This window comes from Lycorma delicatula, chromosome 1 (genome assembly GCF_047948215.1).
Source record: "Lycorma delicatula isolate Av1 chromosome 1, ASM4794821v1, whole genome shotgun sequence".
NCBI classification, from domain to species: Eukaryota; Metazoa; Arthropoda; class Insecta; order Hemiptera; family Fulgoridae; genus Lycorma; species Lycorma delicatula.
The window spans coordinates 397,446,158-397,473,000 of record NC_134455.1 but is presented as its reverse complement, the minus strand read 5'-3'; the positions used below and the strand labels follow the sequence as shown (position 1 = coordinate 397,473,000).

Sequence of the window (26,843 nt, the reverse complement as noted above, 5' to 3'; positions counted from 1 at the left end):
CAATTCTTCTGTATAGAATTCTAGTTAACATTTTTGATGCGTGACTAGTGAAACTAATTGTTCTGTATTCTTCACATTTATCTGCCCCTGCTTTCTTTGGTATCATAACTATAACACTTTTTTTGAAGTCTGACGGAAATTCTCCTTTTTCATAAATATTACACACCAGTTTGTATAATCTATCAATCGCTTCCTCACCTGCACTGCGCAGTAATTCTACAGGTATTCCGTCTATTCCAGGAGCCTTTCTGCCATTTAAATCTTTTAATGCTGTCTTAAATTCAGATCTCAGTATTGTTTCTCCCATTTCAGACTCCTCAACTTCCTCTTCTTCCTCTATAACACCATTTTCTAATTCATTTCCTCCGTATAACTCTTCAATATATTCCACACATCTATCGACTTTACCTTTCGTATTATATATTGGTGTACCATCTTTGTTTAACACATTATTAGATTTTAATTTATGTACTCCAAAATTTTCCTTAACTTTCCTGTATGCTCCGACTATTTTACCAATGTTCATTTCTCTTTCCACTTCTGAACATTTATATCGTTTAAGACGGAAAACTAAAAATTGAAATCTTGTTTAATGAAAGAAAATTAAACTGAGTTTTAATTCTATACCATTTTTTCTCTACTGAAATTTAATTTCAATATCAAATTCCACAAAATAAGAACTCGGTATACTATTTGAAAATTACCATCGGGGCCTTATACAAAATTGGCCCGGTGAAAATTGGTAGCATATTAAAAGACGCCTGACCGGATACGAACCCGGGACCTCCGCAAAAAGTACCGAGACGCTATCTACTGAGCCAAAGAGGTCGGCAATAAAAATTTATTTCATTTGAAATACAAAAAAAAAATCTGATGTGGACACCGCATTACTTCCTTTTACGCCTATTAAATTACATATACACATTTTTGTTACACTTCATTTAAACTTACTTTATTTGAAAGTGAGATACGATCCTCCAATTCTTTAATAAAGTGGGTAGTTACACGATTGCTGAAATATTAGTTTTTATTAACATCAAATATTTATACAATTATTAATTCAAAAAATATTACGATAGAGAAAAGTCCCTTTATTACTCGTATTACTAGATCAATATTATTCGTATCTTCATGAGTTGCTGATTAACAAAAGTTTTAGATTTCAGGTTTATAGTATAAATAAAAGTTAATAATAATTGAACTATTCCGATTAGTGAACTCCTGTATAATAATTACAAATGTTAACTTCGACATAACGGTGTAAAATATTCCGTTTTTATTATCAGATTATTTGGTGAATAATCAAAAATGAAAAAGAAACAATCAAACAGGAAAAAGAAAGATAACATGAAGAAATATATCTCAAAAAAACGACAAGAAGATGAATATGAAGTGGAAGAAGATGTTAAGAAAAAGGAAAGAATAAAAAGATTAAGAGAGGATGATGAATATAAAGAGAGAGAAAATTTGAAAACTAAAGAACGTGTACACAAATTAAGATCAGAAAAATTATATCAAATCAAAGAGCGATTAAATGATTGGCAACAAAAAACAAATAAATGAAACGATGATCAACTCCGACTAAGGGAGAATATTGTCCTACAATATCAGAGGAGTAATGAACTAAAAGATAAGAATTTTTTGCAATTTATTAAAGATCGATTATGTATGCCTCAGTGTATATGTTGTTCTTGTGAGGGTCTCTTTTTCAGTCGCTCTGTAGTTAACTTTAATGTAGATAAAATTAAACAGAAATTAAACTAGAAAATCCAAAAACAATACGATTCTAAATTATAATTTTCAATGAATATTAAATAATGAGATGTTTCACCAGAGCTATTACATATTTACATATGTAATAATGCCTATTAAATTACATACACATATTTTTAAAAGTACATAAAATTTTATTTAACATAAGAACTTCTGATTTTTTTATTGTTATTATTGAATAATTATTTATTTTAAAAATTCTTTTTACAATCACTGGTTAATTAATAAATCAATATATTTAAATTAAAAAAAAAATGAGATGGTAGTCTGATTCGAACCGATGTGCCTTCCCCTTGTAAGATCCAAATATTTCATCAATTAAAATTTTATTTGGCTATAACTCTGGAACCGATGAAAATAAGCACAACTTATGAATATCGTTGAAAAGCTCTCAATGAGGACTTATTACTACAGTTAAAGAAAAGTCCAAAATCCAAATTTTATGTGATTTTTTGGACACTTTTGGTCCAGTCGATTGCAAAATCATAATGGGAGTTGCAAAATCCTTGAAAAAGTTCAAAATCCTTTTTTTTGGATAATTGTCTTTTTTGAAGACTTTTAATCAAGTGGATTGCAATTAAAAGAAGAGGTGATCAACTAGTTGTTATAATAGTCCTAAATCCAAAATTTCAACTTCCTACAGCTAATCGCTTTTGAGTTATATAAACCTTCATACAGATGTCACGCCGAAACTAGTCAAAATGGATTTAGGGAGGATCAAAATAGATATTTCCGTTGAAATCTGAAAACTGAAATTTTTCGCGGTTATAATTCTTCCTTTTAATTCGTACAAGGAAATAAAAATTCTATTTCAATAATCGTTAAGATTTTAAAAATTATTCGAACCGATATTTCTTCCTCTTGTAAGATCCAAATATTTCATTAATTAAAATTCGGCTATAACTGTGGAACCAATGAAAATAATTACCACTTATGATATATCGTTGAAAAGCTCTCAATAAGGGCTTATTACTGCCGTTAAGGAAAAGTCCAAAATGCAGCTTTTTGTTTGATTTTGACCTTCTTTGGATACTTTTAGTAGAATCAAAAGGGAAGCTGAACAACTAGATGTTACAACAATCCTAAATCCAAAATTTCAACATCCTACGGCTACTGGTTTTTGAGTTATGCATACGTACGTACAGATGTCATGCTGAAACTAGTAAAAATGGATTCAGGTATAGTCAAAATGGATATTTCCGTTAAAATATGGAAACCGAAATTTTTCGCGATTACAATACTTTTACTTCGTACAAGTAGGTAAGGTTTTTGTGATTTTTTGGACACTTTTGGTTCAGTCGATTGCAATCAAAAGAAGTAGAGCACAAAATGGATATTACAACATTCCTAAATCCAAAATTTCAACATCTTACGGCTAATCGTTTTTGAGTTATACGAAATACAGACGTCACAGCGAAACTAGTCGAAATGGATTCAGGGATGATCAAAATGTATAATTACGTTGAATTTTGAAAACTGAAATTTTTAGCCATTAAAATACGTCTTTGTACTTCGTAAAAGAAAGTAAAGGAATTGATAAAAATCAAAATAATCATCTGAAGAGAGCGATTAAAATTATTAAGTACTTCTTATAAATTTATCCCGGTATTTATGGGTTAGTAAAGTGTGTCATCCATCCGAGTCGATTGAGATTTAATAAATTTCACTGTGTCGCTTTCCCTTTATTTATGGTTAAGTTTAAAAGTTAAAGTTCATAGTTCATCAGTGAAATCATCGATTCTACTTATTTTTTTAATTTCAAAATATTATACAAATATTTCCTTAAACAAAAAATGAAGAAAAAGTTATAATTATAATAATTATAACTGTTTATATTTACAAATAGAAGGGAATAAAACGATTTCAAAGAAAGACGGCTTGCATAATTGATGAGAATCTCCTAGAGCAAAATGATACCGACCGTTATTAACGTACACTTTTGAAAATAATTGCAAGCTCCATAGTCTGTATAATGTCTTGAAGTCCTGAATAATGAAGATAATTTATCTTTCTAAATAACAGTTTGCAAGAAGTTTTTCATACAACATTCCATGTAGTGTGTTTTTTTTTTTTTTTTGTCTTATTATATCTCAGGTAAAATAAAGTATATAAGTTAAAAATAACGGTAAACTATGAACCTGTGAATATAATATGCATATTTAAAAGAAATTTAATAATTAAGTAAGGAAATAACCTATTCACGCGAGCTGTCCACTTAAAATTTATTAATCTAGTATAATTTTTACGAACCAATTAAAAAAATTATCTAGTTGTTGAAAAAGACTGGAAATGTTAAATCTTGTTCGTTATTACGTTCTACTCCTTGCAGAGAAACAAAACATCGATAAATATAACCCGTTTAAAAATATATAAATAAATAAATTCAAAGAAAAATAAAACATAATAATATTTATTACAATGAAATTGTAAACCGTACAGTAAGAGTCTCACAGACATCATTTCTTCCATTCAAAAATCTAACAAAATGATATAAAAAAAGACACTACAATTCTATTATCAAAATCTGTTATTAATTTACAATGAAATATATGTTAAATATATGTAATAAAGAATACTATATAATAAACATTTTTTACACGCAATAAGAAAGGGAGTCCAACAAGGATGTTCCCTACTCCCGTTACTTTTTAATCTTTCATAGAACTAGCTGTTAATGATGTTAAAGAACAATTTAGATTCGGAGTAACAGTACAAGGTGAAAAGATAATGATCCTACTGATTTGCTCATGATATAGTAATTCTAGCCGAGAATAAAAAGGATTTAGAAGAAACAATGAACGGCATAGATGAAGTCCTACGCAAGAACTATCGCGTGAAAATAAACAAGAACAAAACAAAAGTAATGAAATGTAGTAGAAATAACAAAGATGGACCACTGAATGTGAAAATAGGAGGAGAAAAGATTATGGAGGTAGAAGAATTTTGTTATTTGGGAAGTAAAATTACTAAAGATGGACGAAGTAGGAGCGATATAAAATGCCGAATAGCACAGGAAAAACGAGCCTTCAGTCACAGATATAATTTGTTTTACATCAAAAATTAATTTAAACGTCAGGAAAAGATTTTTGAAAGAATATTTTTGGAGTGTCGCTTTATATGGAAGTGAAACTTGGACGATCGGAGTATCTGAGAAGAAAGGATTACTACGTTTTGAAATGCGGTACTATAGGATAATATTAAAAATCAGACGAGTGGATAAAGTGATAAATGAAGAGGTGTTGCGGCAAATTGAAGCATTTGGAAAAATATAGTTAAATGAAGAGAGGCCACATATTAAGGCATCCTGGAATAGTCGCTTTAATATTGGAAGGACAAGTAGAAGGGAAAAATTGTGTAGGCAGGCCACGTTTGGAATATGTAAAACAAATTGTTAGGGATGTAGGATGTAGAGAATATACTGAAATGAAACGACTAGCACTAGATAGGGAATCTTGGAGAGCTGCATCAAACCAGTCAAATGACTGAAGACAAAAAAAACACATGCGAACCTCCATGGAGCGAGTGATAGCATCTTGAGATTTTATCCGGAGGTCCCGGGTTCGATCCCAATCAGACATGGTATTTTCACACACGCTACAAATTATTTATCTCATCCTCTGAAGCAATTACTAACGGTTGTCCTGGAGGTGAAACAAAAAAAAATAATAATAAAAATAAGCGTTCCAAATAAGAAGAAAAAAATAGAAATATTTGTTACAAAACTCTTACCCTATTTTATTTATATGAAATATATATCACATTTACAGAAATAATACAATTCTTATGATTATTCGATGTTTAATAAATGATATCGGGCCGGTAAGAATTTGTAACAATTTTTTTTTTTTCTGGAACGCTTAAACATTGTTTATTATCTATTATTGTCTTTTTTTTTTGTCTTCAGTCATTTGACTGGTTTGATGCAGCTCTCCAAGATTCCCTATCTAGTGCTAGTCGTTTCATTTCAGTATACCCTCTACATCCTACATCCCCAACAATTTGTTTTACATATTCCAAACGTGGCCTGCCTACATAATTTTTTCCTTCTACCTGTCCCTCCAATATTAAAGCGATTATTCCAGGATGCCTTAGTATGTGGCCTATAAGTCTGTCTCCTCTTTTAACTATATTTTTCCAAATGCTTCTTTCTTCATCTATTTGCCGCAATACCTCTTCATTTGTCACTTTATCCACCCGTCTGATTTTTAACATTCTCCTATAGCACCACATTTCAAAAGCTTCTAATCTTTTCTTCTCAGATACTCCGATCGTCCAAGTTTCACTTCCATATAAAGCGACACTCCAAACATACACTTTCAAAAATCTTTTCCTGACATTTAAATTAATTTTTGATGTAAAAAAATTATATTTCTTACTGAAGGCTCGTTTAGCTTGTGCTATTCGGCACAAGCTTATATTATTGTCTATTATATATATATTTAACATGTATTTAATTCTAAATTGTTACAGATTTTGATAATAGAAATGTATTGTCTTACCTTATTTAATATCAGTATAGTTTTTTAAAAACAGTTTTTTTTTGCCCTAATAAGAAATAACAAAGATGGACCGCTGAATGTGAAAATAGGAGGAGAAAAGATTATGGAGGTAGAAGAATTTTGTTATTTGGGAAGTAAAATTACTAAAGATGGACGAAGCAGGAGCGATATAAAATGCCGAATAGCACAGGCGAAACGAGCCTTCAGTAAGAAATATAATTTGTTTACATCAAAAATTAATTTAAATGACAGGAAAAGATTTTTGAAAGTGTATGTTTGGAGTGTCGCTTTATATGGAAGTGAAACTTGGACATTCGGAGTATCTGAGAAGAAAAGATTATAAGCTTTTGAAATGCGGTGCTATAGGAGAATGTTAAAAATCAGACGGGTGGATAAAGTGACAAATGAAGAGGTGTTGCGGCAAATAGATGAAGAAAGTAGCATTTGGAAAAATATAGTTAAAAGAAGAGACAGACTTATAGCCCACATACTAAGGCATCCTGGAATAGTCGCTTTAATATTGGAAGGACAGGTAGAAGGGAAAAATTGTGTAGGCAGGCCACGTTTGGAATATGTAAAACAAATTGTTAGGGATGTAGGATGTAGAGGGTATACTGAAATGAAACGACTAGCACTAGATAGGGAATCTTGGAGAGCTGCATCAAACCAGTCAAATGACTGAAGACAAAAAAACAAAAAGTGTTATTTTTATGTAAAATAATTTTTTTAAATTATTTAAATATATATATATATACACACAGCCTATGTCACGTAACGTAAGGAACGTAAGGAATCCTACGCGGGGTCACACATCTAAATCGGTACAGCCGTTGAGCTACTGCGGTGGAATAAACAGACATACATATATACACCCTAAATACATATACAGTATCTTTTTGGGAAATCGTGTAAATATAAATTTTATGTTAGAAATTAAAAAAATGCTTCTTATTTTGGGCCTAGGGTATTATAGAAGCCAAAAATTACTTAAATTTTAATTATCCTTAAAGTGATGTGGAAAAATAGGAAAAATTAATAATAAAAATAAATTAAAAAGAGTTAAAATAATAACGGAATTAAAACAAAATACATTTTTTGAAAAAATTCCAAAAAAATATTCTCATATAGGTTAAGCTTAACAAATTTATCTTATATAATGTTTTTTCCAAATTTAATACCCCTTTTCAATAAAGGCTAAAATAAGAAAAACAAAATTTTCAAGAAACTTTACTTCAGTTTAGGTCGCAGGTCTATAATTTAAAAAAGTTGGAAACATTTCTTGATAGCTATATATGAAATATAAACTTTAAACAAATTTTTGAAAAATATTTTAATCAAAGACAGTTAGACGAAACGAACAAAAAAAATTAAGAGATGGGGGTTGCTTTTTTTGAATTATTTATACATGGATTGTAGGTAAAAAATTTGTTTCTAATAAAGTTTTCTCTAAAATACCCCTGAAAAGAATCGAGATTTTCTTTCTCGATATGTTCTCCGCACGAATATATTGAAAAAATTTGATGTGGGCACTACATGACTTCTTCATGACCTATTAAATTACATATATACATTTTTTAAATTTTTTTAAAATGAAAAGTACGTAAAATTTTATTTCATTAATAACTTCTGATTTTTTTTTTATTGTTATTATTGAATTATTATTTATCGTAAAAATGTTTTTACAATCAGAGGTTAATTATTAATAAATCAATATAAATTTTAAAAAATTTTTTAAAAAGTTAAAAAAAATGTCTGATTCGAGCTGATGCGGTCTTCCCCTTATAAAATCGAAATTTCATTAATTAAAATTTTATTTGGCTAAAACTCTGGAACCAATGAAAATAAGTACGATGTATGATATTCGTTGAAAAGCTCTCAATGAAGGTTTATTATTGTCATTAATAAAACTTCAAAATCAAACTTTTTTTGGATTTTGGTCTTTTTTGGGCACATTTGGTTCAGTCCATTGCAATCAAAACGGGAGGAGCACAACTAGATTGGATTGCTTAGGATTTCTCCCGCCACCAGCCCATTCCGTCCTAAAGTATAAGACCGAATCTGTGCCACAAACGGCTACTGACCCTCGAAACAGTTTAGCAACCAGTGTTCGAAATAGCTCCTAGAGCTTACCTAACAGCATGAGAGGACTAAATGTGGTGCCATACACCACCGGCTTACATGTCCCAACCGCTTACTTGTCATATATTTTCTAAAATGGGTAGGTGCACCCCCTCAGCTACTAAAAATATATATAAGACATCCACAATAAAATTTATTTCTTTAGACAGCAATTCGATGCCACGAATTCGTTTGCTAAATTCCAGCAAATACCTGACCCCCCATTAAAGCTCTTAGAGCCTTAATCTGGCTAGTATAGTCAGCCATAAATTCTAGATTAGCTTCCCACAGTAGAGCGGTAGGAGTCTTTCACTTAAATATACTGATGCCGGTTGAATAATACAACGGCATCAACGTACATCCACACAGTCCGACAATGCGGCTCTCGCCACGTTGGTTCGTCGCTTATGAGCGGCCAATTTTCCCCTTGATTTATAAGTTCCAGGGTTGCCTGAGTTCTGACCCTCCCAAGAGCTGCGCAGTCGAAAATCATGTGTCTGTTCGACTGGACCTCCCCTTAGACGCACAGATCATCAACTACCAGGCGGAACCGAAAGAAATATCGGTTCAAATTCACGTGGTTAAAAAGCACTCGAGCTCCCGTCGCCCTTAAAAATAAAGGAGAGGCGTACCATCCCCCCAGATCCTGTATAAATCTATACAAGGACCTACCCTTAGTCGTGGCATGCCATTCTTGCTGCCACGCTTCCATCGCGAGGCTGTAAAGCCTCCTCCGCAGGCGGGAGATGGGCAAATATTCGAAATTTAAAACCGGTTTATTGCGATTACCGTTCCGCTCCGGTACAGGCCCGGCTTAAAGACGCACCCTAATACCTCGGCCACCCCTACCTCTTCCCAATTTCCAAAACTTTCACCGCTAAAACGATTTGTAGATCCTTTCCCAATACGGTGGTAGCGTCGTAGAAGGTTGTTTTAAACACACCAGTGCATGCGACAAAACTGATCAGTCAAAAGAAAATATTTTTAAACAAGAGGTAGTCAATTTTGGACATCTCAATTCCCCTTCGAGGGGAAAAGATCCCGCCTCGTAGCTGTCAGGTCGCTACACCCCTCTCCCCTCCCGTTCCTTGCCAGTAATGGCTTTAACGGAGGACATCTTCTTGCCCTAAAACTTGTAACATTCCACAGTGTACAGCCCGGCCACGGGGAGATGGCACCGATGCAGATGCTCCGAGGGACATCTACATCAGTAATTCGTCACGAGAGATAGTATTGAGCTCTGCCTTCCGAAGAAGACAGCCGACACCTAACGCTACCACGTTGCCTTCAGGAACTAAGCAAAAGCTTAACTCGCGGAGAAGAAGACCCCGCGCCTACCACAATCAGCCTAAACTATACTACGCCCCATAGTGCATAGATGCATCAAGAATGCCACGACAGCATATCTATCAGCAGATTCAGTCAAGTCAATTTTGGACACCTAATAATTCCATTTAAAGACGCTGAACGCTGGGGAAACCCGCCCGGAAGGTCTAGCTATAGAGACGTGCTGTAGGCATGCCCTGCAGCTAGTAATTAAATAAAATTAAGAAAATTCCTCCACCATAGTAAGATACATCACTCTTCTCGAAAAATAATGTTTTAAATTTACTTTTACAGTCTGATCGAAGGAGGAAAAATGCGAGTGAAATTTTTCAACGGCTGACACTCGCTAACGAAGCCGTTTTCGAACCTATGATTATATAAATTTTCTTCATTATTTTCATGAGTAAAATGGCGTTTTAAAAATGTGTTAAATTTTTTCGCGAATAACTGCATTAAAAATTAATCTCGCGAACTTTTCATGGATTTTTATTTTTGCTCCTCTAGGTACAAGCATGTTTTAAAAAACATTTCCACCTTGTTACAAACCATTGTATTTTCAGATTATAACTATTAGCTGTTTAGAACTGTCGCCCTTGTGTAAGATTTTCCACCGATTCTATGAGTTAAGATGATTTAATTATTTTATTTTCAAATTAAATTCGAGAGAAAAATAAATAACTAATTTAATTATTCGTATAAATGTGAACTGATAAAAACAAACAAATAATTAACATGTATAATATGAACAATTATCTTTCGTTTGACTTTAATTTACATCTAATAAAAGTAAAATTAAAAAGTAAATTACACGTTAAGGAAATGCGTTGTTATGTCAAACAATGCATAAACGATTAATTTCTGACCGCAACGTAAAATTGATATCAAAGGAAGCTGCCAGGGAAACTTGAAGAAGTCCGGTGTGACGGCGCACGCAAGGCCAGTAAAGTCAACTATTGTATTGTTTTTCTTTCTTGTTATGCAATCTTCATCATCACTAACTACAAAATTAATCTATCTAATATCGTTTATTTGAAACCATCACGTGTAAATTATTTGAGTAAAATAGATAGTAGATAATATTTAGATGTACATTAATATATAGATATATTAAGTAGTTAAAATAATTGATTTACCTCATTTTAAAATTTTAAAAAATGTAAATATTTCACCTAAGTTATATTTTTTTCTTATAACTTATACTAGCAGATCCGTCAGTGCTTCGCTATTACTATATTTGAGTGTATATATATATTAGTTAAAAGAAGAGACAGACTTATAGGCCACATACTAAGGCATCCTGGAATAGTCGCTTTAATATTGGAAGGACAGGTAGAAGGAAAAAATTGTGTAGGCAGGCCACGTTTGGAGTATGTAAAACAAATTTTTGGGGATGTAGGATGTAGAGGATATACTGAAATGAAACGACTAGCACTAGATAGGGAATCTTGGAGAGCTGCATCAAACCAGTCAAATGACTGAAGACAAAAAAAATATATATATATATGTTACAGTCAAAGGACGATCATTTAATCGTTCTTTGGTTTTATATAATTCTTCCGATCTTAATTTGTGTACACATTTTCTACTTTTCAAAGTTTCTCTCTCTTTATATTCATGATCCTCTGTTAATCTTTTTATTCTTCCCTTGTTCTTAACATTTTCTTCCTCTTCTTGTAGTTTTTTTATATATATTTCTTCACATTATCTTTCTTTTTCTTGTACGATTCATTTTTGATTATTCACCAAATAATCCGATAATAAAAACTGAATATTTTACACGGTAAGATCACAATTAACATTTGTAACCGATATATAAGAGTTCACTAAACGAAATAGTTTAATTATTATTAACTTTTATTTATTCGATACAACAGAAATCTCACGAAGATACGAATAATACTGATCTAGTAATACTAGTAATCAAAGGACGTTTACTCTATGATAATATTTCAAGAATTAATAATTTTATAAATATTTGATGTTAATAAAAACTGTGTAACTGTCCACTTTATTAAAGAAATAAGTGATCGTATCTCACTTTCAAATGAAATACGTTTAAATGAAATGCAGGAAAAAATGTGTATATGTAATTTAATACGCGTACAAGGAAATCATGTGGTGTCTACATCAGATTTAAAAAAAAATTTTTATAATTTATTACTAAAGATGGACGAAGCAGGAGCGATATAAAATGGCCGAATAGCACAAGCTAAACGAGCCTTCAGTAAGAAATATAATTTGTTTACATCAAAAATTAATTTAAATGTCAAGAAAAGATTTTTGAAAGTGTACGTTTGGAGTGTCGCTTTATATGGAACTGAAACTTGGACGATCGGAGTATCTGAGAAGAAAAGATTACAAGCTTTTGAAATGCGGTGCTATAGGAGAACGTTAAAAATCAGACGGGTGGATAAAGTGACAAATGAAGAGGTATTGCGACAAATAGATGAAGAAAGAAGCATTTGGAAAAATATAGTTAAAAGAAGAGAGGCCACATATTAAGGCATCCTGGAATAGTCGATTTAATATTGGAAGGACAGGTAGAAGGAAAAAATTGTGTAGGCAGGCCACGTTTGGAATATGTAAAACAAATTGTTAGGGATGTAGGATGTAGAGGGTATACTGAAATGAAACGACTAGCACTAGATAGGGAATCTTGGAGAGCTGCATCAAACCCGTCAAATGACTGAAGACAAAAAAAAAAATTATAATAATTTATTAATAAACAAAACTACATTTCATGATTTTATATAAAAAAGAAAAAAAAACAATTAGATACGAGTTAAAGAAACGAATTTCAATTAACTAAACTGACAATAAAACACCGATTCAGTTTTCACGACCTGTTGAAATTATTTGTAAATATTAGTTACAATACACATCCTTTGCTTTGTATAAATTTATAGGTAATTCATTGCGACAATAAGCCTGCGCAAGATCTTATTGTTTTGTATATGGTGACAGTTAAAAAATAATAATAAGCGTGATTATTACAATATTGAAATGTTGTCAATGATAATAAAGTATAACTGCATAGATCCTGCATTAAAAAAAAAATTAGATATATACAATATTTCGTTTATATTTGTATGTTAACGGTAATTAACGTAATGTTAATTAGAGTTACCTACGGTCCGTTATTTTACCTGATTTTGTTTACCGTTATAAGCGACGGTATAATTTATGTTGTATTGTTTGCAAAACTACAACAATACTGAATAATTCTCGCGAAATAAATTACAAAAAAAAAGTAGGTATCGAAAAATACAGCTAAATTTTTCTCTTGATATATAGATAACGTTTTGTAATTTATGTAAATTGTTAATTTAAATACAACTGCATCGTAGAATTTATTGTACCGTATCAATGAAGTTCATATTAATAAGAAATAAAATCAAATTTATTACCCTTCTATAAAATAAAATTCATTAAGTGGCGCAACCTTACGGGATAATGAGTAAGTTAAAATAATTGATGAAAGCGGCCTCCATTATGCGATACAAATAATTCAATACGACGTTGCGTGCTCTTAAACACATCTAAAAACGTTTATCAATCCCACCGGGTTGGTCTAGTGGTGAACGCGTCTTCCCAAATCAGCTGATTTGGAAGGCGAGAGTTCCAGGGTTCAAGTCCTAGTAAAGCTAGTTATTTTTACACGGATTTGAATACTAAATCGTGGATACCGATGTTCTTTGGTGGTTGGGTTTCAATTAACCACACATCTCAGGAACGGTCTAACTGAGAATGTACAAGACTACACTTCATTTACACTCATACATATCATCCTCTGAAGTATTATCTAAACTGTAGTTACCGGAGGCTAAACAGGAAAAGAAAGAAAAACGTTTGTCAAGGAATTTCAGCGTGAAATCGTTCAGTTTCGCTATCCGCTTTGAGAATGGTACGAGATGAGTATTATAAGCAGCACCCTTAAAGAATCGGCACAAAAAAAAAACATCAGAAGATAAATCCGGAGACCAAAGGGGGGGGGGGCTATAACCCCTTCGAAATTATTTTTTCGTACAAAATTTGATTCAAGAAATTCATATTGTTGTTCGCTGTATGACCCGTACAACTGCCCTGCTCAGTGGCAACTCTTAGCTAAAATTAATGGGGGGAAGGGGAGCTCCAAAAAATGGTTTTCTGGACCTTTTCAAGGTCATCGATAAAGCTTACCTAAAAATAAAAATAAATAGAATAGCTGGAAACAGGATAATAATCTAATTCTACACTTAAAATCATATTCAAGAATATGGTATTCGGTTTAACCGAATAAATAATAAAATATCGATACAGATATTATGTTTTAGTATTATTATTAGATAATAACTTAATAAAATATCCAGTTAAATACATTATAGTCCAACGGTGCTTAATTTAAATTTCTATGTACACAGAAACAAATACGAAATTAGATTTTACTAATTACCTTCTCTTGCGCCTTCCAGAGTATTTTTGGACCGATTTGGCGATCAAAGACCCCTTGTATTCCGCCATTTAATGATCTCTACTGAAAAAAAAACTAAACCGCTTTCATATTCCTTCTACCGACTAAACTAGAAAAGGGAACGAACAAGGAACGTTCCGTACACACGCGGAGTAAAAAAAACTACCTTCCAAGGCACTAACCCCATACGGAGAAAGACCCACCTTGTGACGTTACCGGTCGCCCCACCACTCCCTTCATTCCAAGCCCTGTGGGACTTTACTCCTGCCCCACAGGAGTAAACACAGTTATTTACTCCTGCCGTAAAAACGTGGCTAAAGACCACCCGGAGGTCGTCTTTAGACCCTCTAACTGATTACATCTCACAGTCATCAGCCAGGCCTCGGTCGGGATGCCACCGATGTAAATGTCTCGGTATACATTTGCATCAGTAAAATAAAAATCAAATTTTGACTTCACGTAAGCCTCAAACGGAAATTATCACATCCAACCTAACATGATTCCCTCAAACAAACTGTCGTAACCGCGAATCCCGCGCCTTGTCCAGATTTGACAGCACCGTTTATGACTGAATGCCTTAGAAAACGAACGAGTTTAAAGTTAAAACAGTGCTACACTCATATCAATCAAAATTTTACGCAACATGGAAATTCAGACCTACAATCAATTAAGTCGACCAATTTAAGTCACCTAACAAGAGAAACGCAACCTCACTCCGTTCCGCGCAGGAGCCGGAAACAAACCCCGTACCGCCACCCGGTCACATCATGGTGTCTCACGTGGCATTACCAAGTCACGATAAGGACCGCCACCGTCGAAGGGAAGTCACGCCCCCGATCACACGGCTTACCATACCCCGGCGACTCGGCCACTCCCACTAGAGGGAGCCCCAAAGCTAATCACAAATAATACGATAACGAACGAGTTTAATGTTAAATCAGTGCCACACTCATACCACTCTCTTTTTTCCTGTTTAGCCTCCGGTAACTACCGTTTAGATAATTCTTCAGAGGATGAATGAAGGTGATATGTATGAGTGTAAATGAAGTGTAGTCTTGTACATTCTCAGTTCGACCGTTCCTGAGATGTGTGGTTAATTGAAACCCAACCACCAAAGAACACCGGTATCCACGATCTAGTATTCAAATACGTAAAAATAACTGGCTTTACTAGGACTTGAACGCTGTAACTCTCGACTTTCCAAATCAGCTGATTTGGGAAGACGCGTTAACCGCTAGACCAACCCGATGGGTTGCTACACTCATACCGATCAAATTTATGTTTTACGCAACATAGAGATTCACACCTACACCCAATTAAGTTGATCAATTTAGGTCACGTAACAAGGGGAACGCAACCTCATTCTGGTCCGCGCAGTTACCGGGGACAAACCCCGCACCACCACCCGGTCCCATCATGGTGTCCCGCGTGGCATTACAAAGTCACGATCAGGACCGCCACCGGCGGAGGGAAGCCACGCCCCCGGTCGTACGGGTTAATATACCCTGGCGGCACGGCCACCCCCACCAGTGGAACCCCCAAATTAATACGCCTACCTCCAACCAATCCAGTGCCTAAGCCGAAACCCTAGCCACCCGAAACCCTAGCCTACCACGATCGAGTACCTCGATTAAACTCCCTCTGCAGACCAACGCACCGCAAGGGCGCGAAGAAAACCAGTCACTATAGACCGCTCTTCGCGGATCATCTAGTTACTACGGAGATCCAGAAAGGAATGTATTCTCTCAAGTTCACTACCGGCTCGTGAACGTTCAACCTCGTATCGGGGACAACGTAATGGAGCCAAACTCTCCCGGAGAAAATCTATATACCGATTAGGGGAGATCCATCCAATCGCACCTTCCACCAGCAAGCCAGGGTCGACACTGCGGGAGAGACAATGCTCTCTCTCTCTCCCTGACGTACAGTTTCGTATGTGCGCATGCGTACAAAACCACGACACTGGAACTATGAAGCGCACAGTTCCGTAAAAGATTTTTCGTTCAAATCCTAGTAAAGGCAGTTACATTTATACGTATTTGGCTTCATGAAAGGGGTTGGCACAGAGGACTGCGTCTTAAATGCTCTTACCGAAGTGGAAAGTGCCGACTGTAAATATGTTTAGGCGATTTTTATCGACACAGATGCAGCATTTCCTTCCTTGTGTTGGAGGTCTGTCCTCTATGAGTTGGAACACCGCAATGTTCCCGTAACCCTGCAGGCCTTGGTACGTGATAACTAGGCTGATCGCACGGGTCTGTTCAAGGATGCGCACCTAGTTGTGAAAAAGTCCGTCACCAGGGAAAACCCGCACGGCTCCGTTCTCGGTCCCTTGCTGTGGAACCTGGTATTCAACGGAATTTTGGGACTGACCCTGTTAGTACGTAGTAATTCACGACCGCAATTAAAAAGCCGATCCCAGACGGCTTTGTCAACCGCAGAGGGCTGGATAGACGTTCAAAATTTAAAGATTTCTGTGCACAAGACGAAGTTTATTTTTCTCAAGGATGCAGACAAATTATCATACGGTCGTAACCCCCGTATTAAGTACAAAGGCTGTGTAATCAGTCGAGTTCGAGTTCATAAGTACCTAGGTGTTTTGTTTGAAGAGAAGTTGCTGTTTAGTAACCACATTAGGCAAGTAGCGGCGGACGCCGTCTCTGTGATACATAAGGTTAGGAGGATTGCTCGAAAGGATTACGTACTGTCGGCCCGTCATTTGTATATGGTGTACCGAGGCGTCTTCGAAAGTATGACCTCTTACGCCGCGTCCGTTTTGACACATATATTGGAAAGAAATCGAGCACTTATTCAAAATTTAAGGAGTGCCCAGCGCAGAGCTTTAATCGTATGCACTGGTATTTTAAGACAACCTCCTACGAAGCTACCACCGTATTGGGAAAGGCCAAGTGGTGTGTGGCATCATGCTTAGTTCGCTCACGCAATTAGGAGCTAGTTAGAACACCGGTCGCTAAACTGATTCGAGGCTCAGTAGCCGTTTGTGGCACAGACACTCGGTGTTATCTTTAAGACGACCGAATGGGGTGGTGGCGGGAGAAATGTCATGCAAATCAAATACGTATTTGAATACTAGATCGTGAATACCGGTGTTCTTTGATGGCTGGGTTTCAATTAAACACACATCTCAGGAATGGTCGAACTGAGACTGACAAGACTATACAGTTAATTTACATTCATACATATCATCCTCTGAAATAATCCCTTACGGTGATTCGAGACTAAACATAAAAAAGAAACTAGTATTTTTTCCATAAACTGGGGAATGGTTACAGATATTAAGGTTAAGGATTATATATTGTACAAGTATAAAGAAAAGTTAAAGAAAAAAGGAATCATTATATTAAATGTTATCGACAATATCAACTGGAAACAGGGGGTGCTGCAGTTCCACAGTGCCAATACACGAGCCGCCACCGATAGGAAAGTTTGAAAATAAAATATTTTATTTAATCGCTTACAAATCTCTTTTTTCTTTCTGAGGTTTTCATTCTTTATAAACTCTTCCAGTAGATGCTTGGATGTAGGCTGTTTATTACATATACTCCACACTCGTCTTTGTTTGCCGGTTAACAAATATGAATTTGTTAGTCGTGTGTGACCGATTTTTACTTTAGTTAACGCTACTTGTTGCCTGCGAATCAGTTTCCGTTCGCTCTTACATTTATATACAATAATGAGATACTACGTTATCGAGCTACGTTTATTAAACAATTTCTTTTTGCTATAGATTTTTTAAATGTAAATAACATCCATACATAAATGAACGCTTCTTCCAAATGAAAACTGTCTTTCGTATTTAATAATAATAAAATTTAATAAAAATATAAATTATTTTTAAAATATTGTTATTTAACTATAAATGATGTTATAAGTAAATGTTGCAAAATGATTATGCATTGTTCGAGATAAGACAGGATATCCACAATTTTGTAGTCAACCCCCGTCATTGACATACTTATATATTGATCTAACCTTTAACATTTGTTGCGTAATGTCGTCAGTTTCATTGTAGAAACATTAGAAGACCCTAAGGCCAAAGTTATATATGTTCATTGGATTTCTATGCATTGTTTTAAGCACTGACGGCTCGTAACTAAAATTAGTGGGGGGTGCTGCTCCAGAAATTTTTTTCTGGACCTTTTCAAGGCCATGGTGTTAAATTTCTCTGTAAAATAAAAGAATCGAAAAGAAAACGAATCAAATAGAATAGCTGGAAGCAGGATAATAATCTAATTCTAAAATTTATTGCATTAAAAAATACGGTACACGGTTTTTAAGGGCATTGTGCTTAAAACCCGTATTCGGTTTAACCGAATAATTAATAAAATGTCAGTACGCATAATATTTTTTAGTATTATTACATAATAACTTAATAAAATGTCCGATGAAAAACACTACAGTCCAACGTTGCATAATTTAAATTTCTATCTAAACAGAAACAAATACGTAATAGTTTTTACTAATTACCTTCTCTTTCGCCCTTCCAGCGTGTTTTTGGACAGATTTGGCGATCAAAGAGCCCTTGCTTTCCGCCATCTTCTGATCTCCAGTGAAAAATAACTAAACCGCTTTCATATTCCTTCCACCGACAAAACTAGAAAAGGGAACGAACGAAGGAACATTCCGTGCACACACGCGGAAAAAAAACTACCTTCCACCAGTACGCTACGGTCGGCACAGCGGGAGCAACAGTGCTGTCTCTCCCTCGTGTGCAACTTCCTATCTACGTATGCGCATAACAAACAAACACCACGCCGCTGGAACTGTGAAGCGCACAGTTCTACACAAAGATTTTAGTATCATTTTTCATATACTTGGGGTTACCTACTGACATTAAAGGATTATATGGTGTACAAGTATTTTTTTTTTTGTCTTCAGTCATTTGACTGGTTTGATGCAGCTCTCCAAGATTCCCTATCTAGTGCTAGTCGTTTCATTTCAGTATACCCTCTACATCCTACATCCCCAACAATTTGTTTTACATATTCCAAACGTGGCCTGCCTACATAATTTTTTCCTTCTACCTGTCCCTCCAATATTAAAGCGACTATTCCAGGATGCCTTAGTATGTGGCCTATAAGTCTGTCTCCTCTTTTAACTATATTTTTCCAAATGCTTCTTTCTTCATCTATTTGCCGCAATACCTCTTCATTTGTCACTTTATCCACCCACTTTATCCCCTGATTTTTAACATTCTCCTATAGCACCACATTTCAAAAGCTTCTAATCTCAGATTAGATCTTCTAATTCTCAGATACTCCGATTGTCCAAGTTTCACTTCCATATAAAGCGACACTCCAAACATACACTTTCAAAAATCTTTTCCTGACATTGTATAAATGTCTTATCCTGTACAAGTATAAAGAAAGAATTAAAGAATATAAAGTGGAAATAAAGAGTGCTGCAGTTCTACAGTACCTATACGCGAGCCACTAATGGTTTTAAGCTTTTACATTCCCGGCTATAGATCTATTGCTCCTGCAAAAATAGCTATAAAAGGAAAGTATACCGATAAAGTAAAATTTTTGCTTCAAGGTTTTTGCACTTATCGAATTTCAAGATCCCTTGAATTCAAAAAACACATAAGAAAGGTTACCGAAATTTCCTGAAGATGTGTATATTTATGTACATTGTTATTTTGATCGTATCCAAAGATGAAGTGTATAGTTTTCACCATCTCTTCTTTTTTATTGTTTGTGTAGCAGTCGTATAAAATTGAACTTGAATACGAGCAAAGGAGTTATTAAGTTATTTAAAATTTCAAAGTTTTAAGGCATGTTGACTTAAAACTTTGGGGTAACGGAATATTTCAACATTCATTATTTTTAAACAGTTTCTGCTTCGTATCTCAAAAACCAGTTGACCAAAAAACGTGAAATTTGGCAAACGATTATATTTTTAATTTTGTTATAATTTCTAATACCTTATTTATTTGTTGTCGCGGCTATAATTAGAAATCTGAGGTAGCCGAGTTGGGTCAAATGAGACCAAAGTTATTTTACAAAAATATTTTAGTTTTTTTATAGCGACTACATTTTAATACAGTAAAGTTTTAGTACAGTAAATACGATAAGAATTCAGCAGCTGTTGGCGGCTCGTGCGCAGGTTTATCAGGGTGTGTCTAAGAACGATGCTAACGCAACTGTCTACAGGGATTGGCAAGCCGGATGGAGTGCATCCACGAAAGGGAGGAAGTGGACGCATCGTTTGATCGCGCACATTAAGCTGTGGGCCGAGAGGAAGTTTGGCGAACTGGGATTCTGGCTTGAGACAACTCCCGACCGGCCACGGGGTCTTTCATTCATACCTGTGTGGACGAAGAAGAGCTGAAAGACCCCTTCTGCCTGTACTGTCGGGAGTTAGACACGTCGAACACGTGATATTCCAGTGTCCGAGGTGCGACGAGGAACGCCGCGCTGTTCTGCCGTAACTGAACATCTCGAGGTGGGGACCATCCTTGGAACGATGTTACGCAGTTCGGAGGACTTTGACACTGTGACGGGAATATTGCAAATGAAATATCGGCAAGCGAGAGGGTGAGGGACAACTCTGTACGGAGCTGCCGTTCGCCCGTCCATGCACGGATGGACGATAGTGATAAAGTGCGGAGACTCTCGAGCCCCTGAGCTAAAAGACTGAATCCCGGCGGGGCCGTACCTCTGGGGGTATCCCCGTTAAAGGCGAGGCACAGAGGACAGAGTCCCAGTCGCCGGGTGATGGAGGCCGGGCCTGGCATTTCCCTCGTCTGGCGACTAGAGGCAAAGGCACTTCCCGGAACCGTATCCATGCTTAATTGGGGGTCTGGTTCCTGGAGGTAGGGAAAAAAGGTGATAAAAACGTAATTTTGTCAAAGGGTCAACCGCCACCGAAAAATTTTAAATAAGAATTTCTTATCTTTTCTAAATTATAATTTTAATATTTTTAAAGTACAAACATAATTTGACCGATGATGTCGATTTGGACAGCATTTTATTTACTTAAAATTTTCTATATTTTACGCAATTGTACTGTAAATATTCCAAATTAAGTCATTAATCTTTAAAAAACTCATGACGTATTTGAAATACACCACGCAACACCACATAACTTCCTTGTACGCCTATTAAATTACAAATATTTTTTATTACTTTTTTTCAATTTTTTTTTTTTATTATTTATTGTAATTTTTTTATAATCAAGGATAATTATTAATAAATCAATATATTTAAATTTAAAAAAAAAATAAATGGAATCTGATTGGAACCGATGTGCCTTCCCCTTGTAAGATCCAAATATTTCATTAATTAAAATTTTATTTGGCTATAACTGTGGAACGAATGAAAATGAGTAGCACATATGAGATATCGTTGAAAAGCTCTCAATGAGGGGTTATTACTGCAGTTAAGAAAAATTCCAAAACCCATTTTTTGGGCTTTTTTGGTCCAGTCGACTGCAATCAAAAGGGGACTGTTGTAAAAACTAGATGTTACAACAGTCCTAAATCCAAAATTTCAACGTCAACCACGTGACGTGTGTACGTACGTATGTATAGACGTCACGCCGATACTAGTCAAAATGGATATTTCCATTGAAATCAGAAAACCGAAATTTTTCGTGATTACAATACTTCCTTGTACGAAATATTTTTTTCTCACTTAACTTACCGACGTTTGAAGTTTTTTGCAACAAAATATATAACGTAAATATTTTGATCGTATGAAAAATTACATGCCTGGCCGGAATTACGATTATTTTTTAATAAAATTATAATATTTTTTAAATAAATTCTATTTCTTAAAAACAATATTATTTATAAGTATTATTTCAGTTATAACATGATTTTATTAATATCGATTAAAATATAAACTAACAATTATATCGTCTTAAAAAATTGTCTTAATTAAAAGTTATAATTTGTATTTGGTACTTTCCAAGAATATGCCCGCAACCGACAAGGCAATACTTAATTAGTTAGTCGCTGTAGTTAGTTGCTAGATGGCGCCACTGAAAGGCTATTCGCTTAGCTAGTTTTTCCCCCCCCTTTTAGTCTGGGAATCACAGTCAGGTATTACTTCAGAGAATGATATGTATGAGTGTATAAGTGAAGTGTAGTCTTGTACAGTCTGAGTTAGACCATTCCTGAGATATGTGGTTAATTGAAACACAACCGCCAGAGAACATCAGTATCCACAGTTTAGCATTCAAATCCGTACAAAAATAACTGCCTTTACTAGGACATAAAATATTCAGCATTTTAAAAAAATTAGGGTTCAAATACAGAGATAGAAGAACAATTGCTAACATGTACAGCAACCAAACAGCAACAGTAACAATTGAAGAACATAAGAAAGAAGCCGTAATAAGAAAGGGAGTCCAACAAGGATGTTCCCTATCTTCGTTACTTTTTAATCTTTACATGCAACTAGCAGTTAATGATGTTAAAGAACAATTTAGATTCGGAGTAACAGTACAAGGTGAAAAAATAAAGGTGCTACGATTTGCCGATGATATAGTAATTCTAGCCGAGAGTAAAAAGGATTTAGAAGAAACAATGAACGGCACAGATTAAGTCCTACACAAGAACTATCGCGTGAAAATAAACAAGAACAAAACAAAAGTAATGAAATGTAGTAGAAATAACAAAGATGGACCGCTGAATGTGAAAATAGGAGGAGAAAAGATTATGGAGGTAGAAGAATTTTGTTATTTGGGAAGTAGAATTACTAAAGATGGACGAAGCAGGAGCGATATAAAATGCCGAATAGCACAAGCTAAACGAGCCTTCAGTAAGAAATATAACTTGTTTACATCAAAAATTAATTTAAATGTCAGGAAAAATTTTTGAAAGTGTATGTTTGGAGTGTCGCTTTATATGGAATGAAACTTGGACGATCGGAGTATCTGAGAAGAAATGATTAGAAGCTTTTGAAATGCGGTGCTATAGGAGAATGTTAAAAATCAGATGGGTGGATAAAGTGATAAATGAAGAGGTATTGGGACAAATAGATGAAGAAAGAAGCTTTTGGAAAAATATAGTTAAAAGAAGAGACAGACTTATAGGCCACATACTAAGGCATCCTGGAATAGTCGCTTTAATATTGGAAGGACAGGTAGAAGGAAAACATTGTGTAGGCAGGCCACGTTTGGAATATGTAAAACAAATTGTTAGGGATGTAAGATGTAGAGGGTATACTGAAATGAAACGACTAGCACTAGATAGGGAATCTTGGAGAGCTGCATCTAACCAGTCAAATGACTGAAGACAAAAAAAAAAACTAGGACTTGAACGCTGGAACTTTCGACTTCCAAATCAGCTGATTTAGGAAGACACGTTCACCACTAGACCAACCCGATAGGTTCTACTCTTAGATCTTTTCTTTTCTTTTTCCTGTTTAGCCTCCGAAAATTACTGTTCAGGTATTATTTCAGAGAATGAATGACGATGATATGTACGAGTATAAATGAAATGTAGTATTGTACAATCTCAGTTTGACCATTCCTGAGATGTGTGGTTAATTCAAACCGAACCACCAAAGAACACCGGTATCCATGATCTAGTATTCTAATCCGTATAAAACTGACTTTACTAGGACTTGAACTCTGGAACTTTCGGCTTCCAAATTAGCTGATTTAGAAAGACGCATTTTCCTCTAGACCAACCTGGTAGGTTCTACTCTTGGATCTAAAATTCCCAAAACATAACCGTTAACTGAACCACAAAAAACAATGGATAACAGTATATTATTAATTGTAATAATTTTTAATAATGGTTTATTTCATAAATATTATTAAAAGGATTTATGAATAATAAAAATATATTTTAAAAAAACAAAATTTAAATATTCTTCTACATTTGAAGTGTACTAAAATTTATTAAGAATTTTATAGACTTAATATTTTTTATTGCTTTTGCCGTTGTTAAGAATTCAGTCACTGCATTGTTTTATATGCATTGATACAGCAGACATACTTGAATTCATAACAATGCGACTGACAGAAAATATGAGGGTATAAGTAGAGTTTTGGAATATTAGCAGCGGCGAAACAAAATCCAAAACAATTTGGATTTTGGGCTTTTTTTTAACTACAGTAATAAGACCTCATTGAGAGCTTTTTAACGATATATCACAAGCGGTACTTATTTTCAGAGTTATAGCCAAATGAAATATTTTGATCTTACAAGGAAAAGGGGCACATCGCTTCAAATTAGACTTCATCTCCCTTTTTTTAACTTTTTTTTAAATTTAAATATATTGATTTATTAATAATTACTAACCTCTGATTTTAAAAAAACTTTTACGATAAATAATAATTCTAAGTAATAATAAAAAGAAATATCAGAAGTTATTAATGAAATAAAATATTATGTAATTTAAGTAGCGTACAAGGATTTACGTGGTGAACACATCAGATTTTTTGGACTAACATCCAATCTTAAATAAGTATTTATTTAAAGATATATAAACTGTTGAATTTCTGTTGATTAGGTTCGATCCAAGAGGCAGCATATGTCAACTAACATCGGTACCATCAGATAAACTGATGATTTTAAAAGACTTCAACTCCGATCGAGAATGGGATTTCTTTGAACGAGATAAGAATGCACCGAAGAGTTGTTTTCGACCTCTTTCTGATTTCCGGCCTTGGACACAATACGGACAATCTGGACCCGGACCGGCATGGCATCATCAAGATAAACCTCCCCTGTTACCTCCATATCACCACCACCATCCTCCAGCTCCAGCTCCAGCTCCGGCTCCGGCTCCGGCACCAACTCCACCGGTTCACCATCGCCCCCATCACTGGGGATTTTCTTCTGGGGATTATGGAGCAAAGCCCGATTATAATTTTGGTGGAGGGAACCCGTATTATGGCTTCAAAGACACATTTGCTACCGGTGAAGGTTTCCCAAACAGCTTGCAGCCAGTGCCACCTCCTCCAATTCATTCACCACCACCAAACAGCAACGGTTTGTAGATAGCGATTGGCAACTGCTGCTTTGTTAGTAGCAGTACCAAAGTATTATTAGGCTTTCTTTTGAGAATTTAATGATAATTTTAATGAATAAATGAAACGAATTTCACCAGTTAGACAAATTACGCTGGAAAATTAACCTCAAAACTCACTTTTGTGTAAAACATTTCGGTAATTTTTTTTTTATTATTTATTCCATAATAACATTTTTTTTTTATCAGAGAAAAATTATAATTACCAGAAATAAGTTTTGTAGTGGTAACATTTCCCCCAAATAAAACATATCCCCTAAAAAAAGATCAAGCTTTTATGAAGATTATAACACAGCATTGTGTGTATTTATATGTATGTGACACGTGCACATACATGCGCACACACACATACATCTAAAGCAAACACCACCCACAAAAGATAGGACAAACAGCAAACATATTTGGAAAACATAAATAAAATTGCAGGGAGAACAGTTCATAATAAACCTTAATATGCCTAGTGCTTTGTTTGTATGTTTTAAGTATACACAAAAAATTATAACTAAAACATAGACATAAATATCTTACAAAAGATATTAAAAGATTTTTAAACATATTTTTTTTTTCTTTTGCCCAGTTGATTTGAGTGAATCAAAACTAAATGCAAATTAACAGAAAATATCCCTGTAAAAGCAATCAAATTATATAAAATCCTTCATTTAACAAAAAAAAATTTTCTACTTAAAATCACTTAAAGTATATCTATTACAATATATATATATATATATATTACAGTATAAGTAAACTCTTTGAAACTATACAAAATTATTGAAATTTCTTAATAACTGTTCTGGCACATAACGGCTTCTTCAAACTTAACTAGATCATTATGACCATGCTAAAGTCACAAAAAAACAAGTAAAATCATTAATTATATATATATATATACTGGCGAACAAATTAATCCGAACACAGTATTTTTAACAGAAAATGTTATTTTTAAACTCAAATTTAGTAGTTTATATGTCCTCCTCAGTTTTTGATTATCTCATTAATCCTCTTTGGCATTGATTAATCCTCTTTGGCAAACCTGTATCGCTGAACTAATAAGACCGGTTTTGTGCTACAATTCATTTTCCCAAGTCTTCTTTTTAGTACGGCCCATAAATTTTCAATGGGATTCAGGTCGGGAGAGTTCCCTCCTGGCCACGAGAGCACTAAAATTTTTGGTTTTAGAAAAAAATCTTTTGCTTTCTTTGACGTGTGATATGTTGCAAAATCTTGTTGTTGAAAAATGAGTTCTGGGTTCTTCTACATAAGCAGGACTATTTTTCCTTAACATACGTTAATGTATCGGTCCGATTTCATTATCCCATCCACAGGCATCAGCGCTCCTGACCGTTCATCTGTAAAACATTCCCCAAAACATCTTTTTGGCTGGGCGTTTGGGAGCTTGTTGCAGGTGTACTGACGTAATAGTCCTCTGATCTGCTGACTTACAAATATAGGTTACTTTCTCTCCTTGGACAAACAAATGAGTATCGTCCAAAAAAATAACTTTTTTTTCCGCATCTCAATAGTCCATTCTTTATGTTCCTTTGCCCGTTGAAGTCTTTTTCTCTTCGTAAGTTGTATCAATAACTGCTTCTTTTTACGTTTTCAAGTGATCCTTTCCGCTGCCAATAATCTTTTAGAAATGTCAAATCAGAAATATTAGTCCTGCTGGCTCTC

The 26,843-nt window shown here is 34.6% G+C and overlaps 1 protein-coding gene across 6 annotated transcripts in view; it reads left to right on the top strand.

The window, feature by feature from the left end:
* Positions 1 to 26,843, top strand: part of LOC142317391 (uncharacterized) — a 207,688-nt gene that overhangs the window by 122,262 nt on the left and 58,583 nt on the right. For all 6 annotated transcript variants that reach the window (XM_075353921.1, XM_075353922.1, XM_075353920.1 and 3 more), the window contains one exon: positions 24,654 to 25,135. In XM_075353921.1, the coding sequence (XP_075210036.1) occupies positions 24,654 to 25,135 (482 nt within the window). The remainder of the gene's footprint in view (positions 1 to 24,653; positions 25,136 to 26,843) is intronic.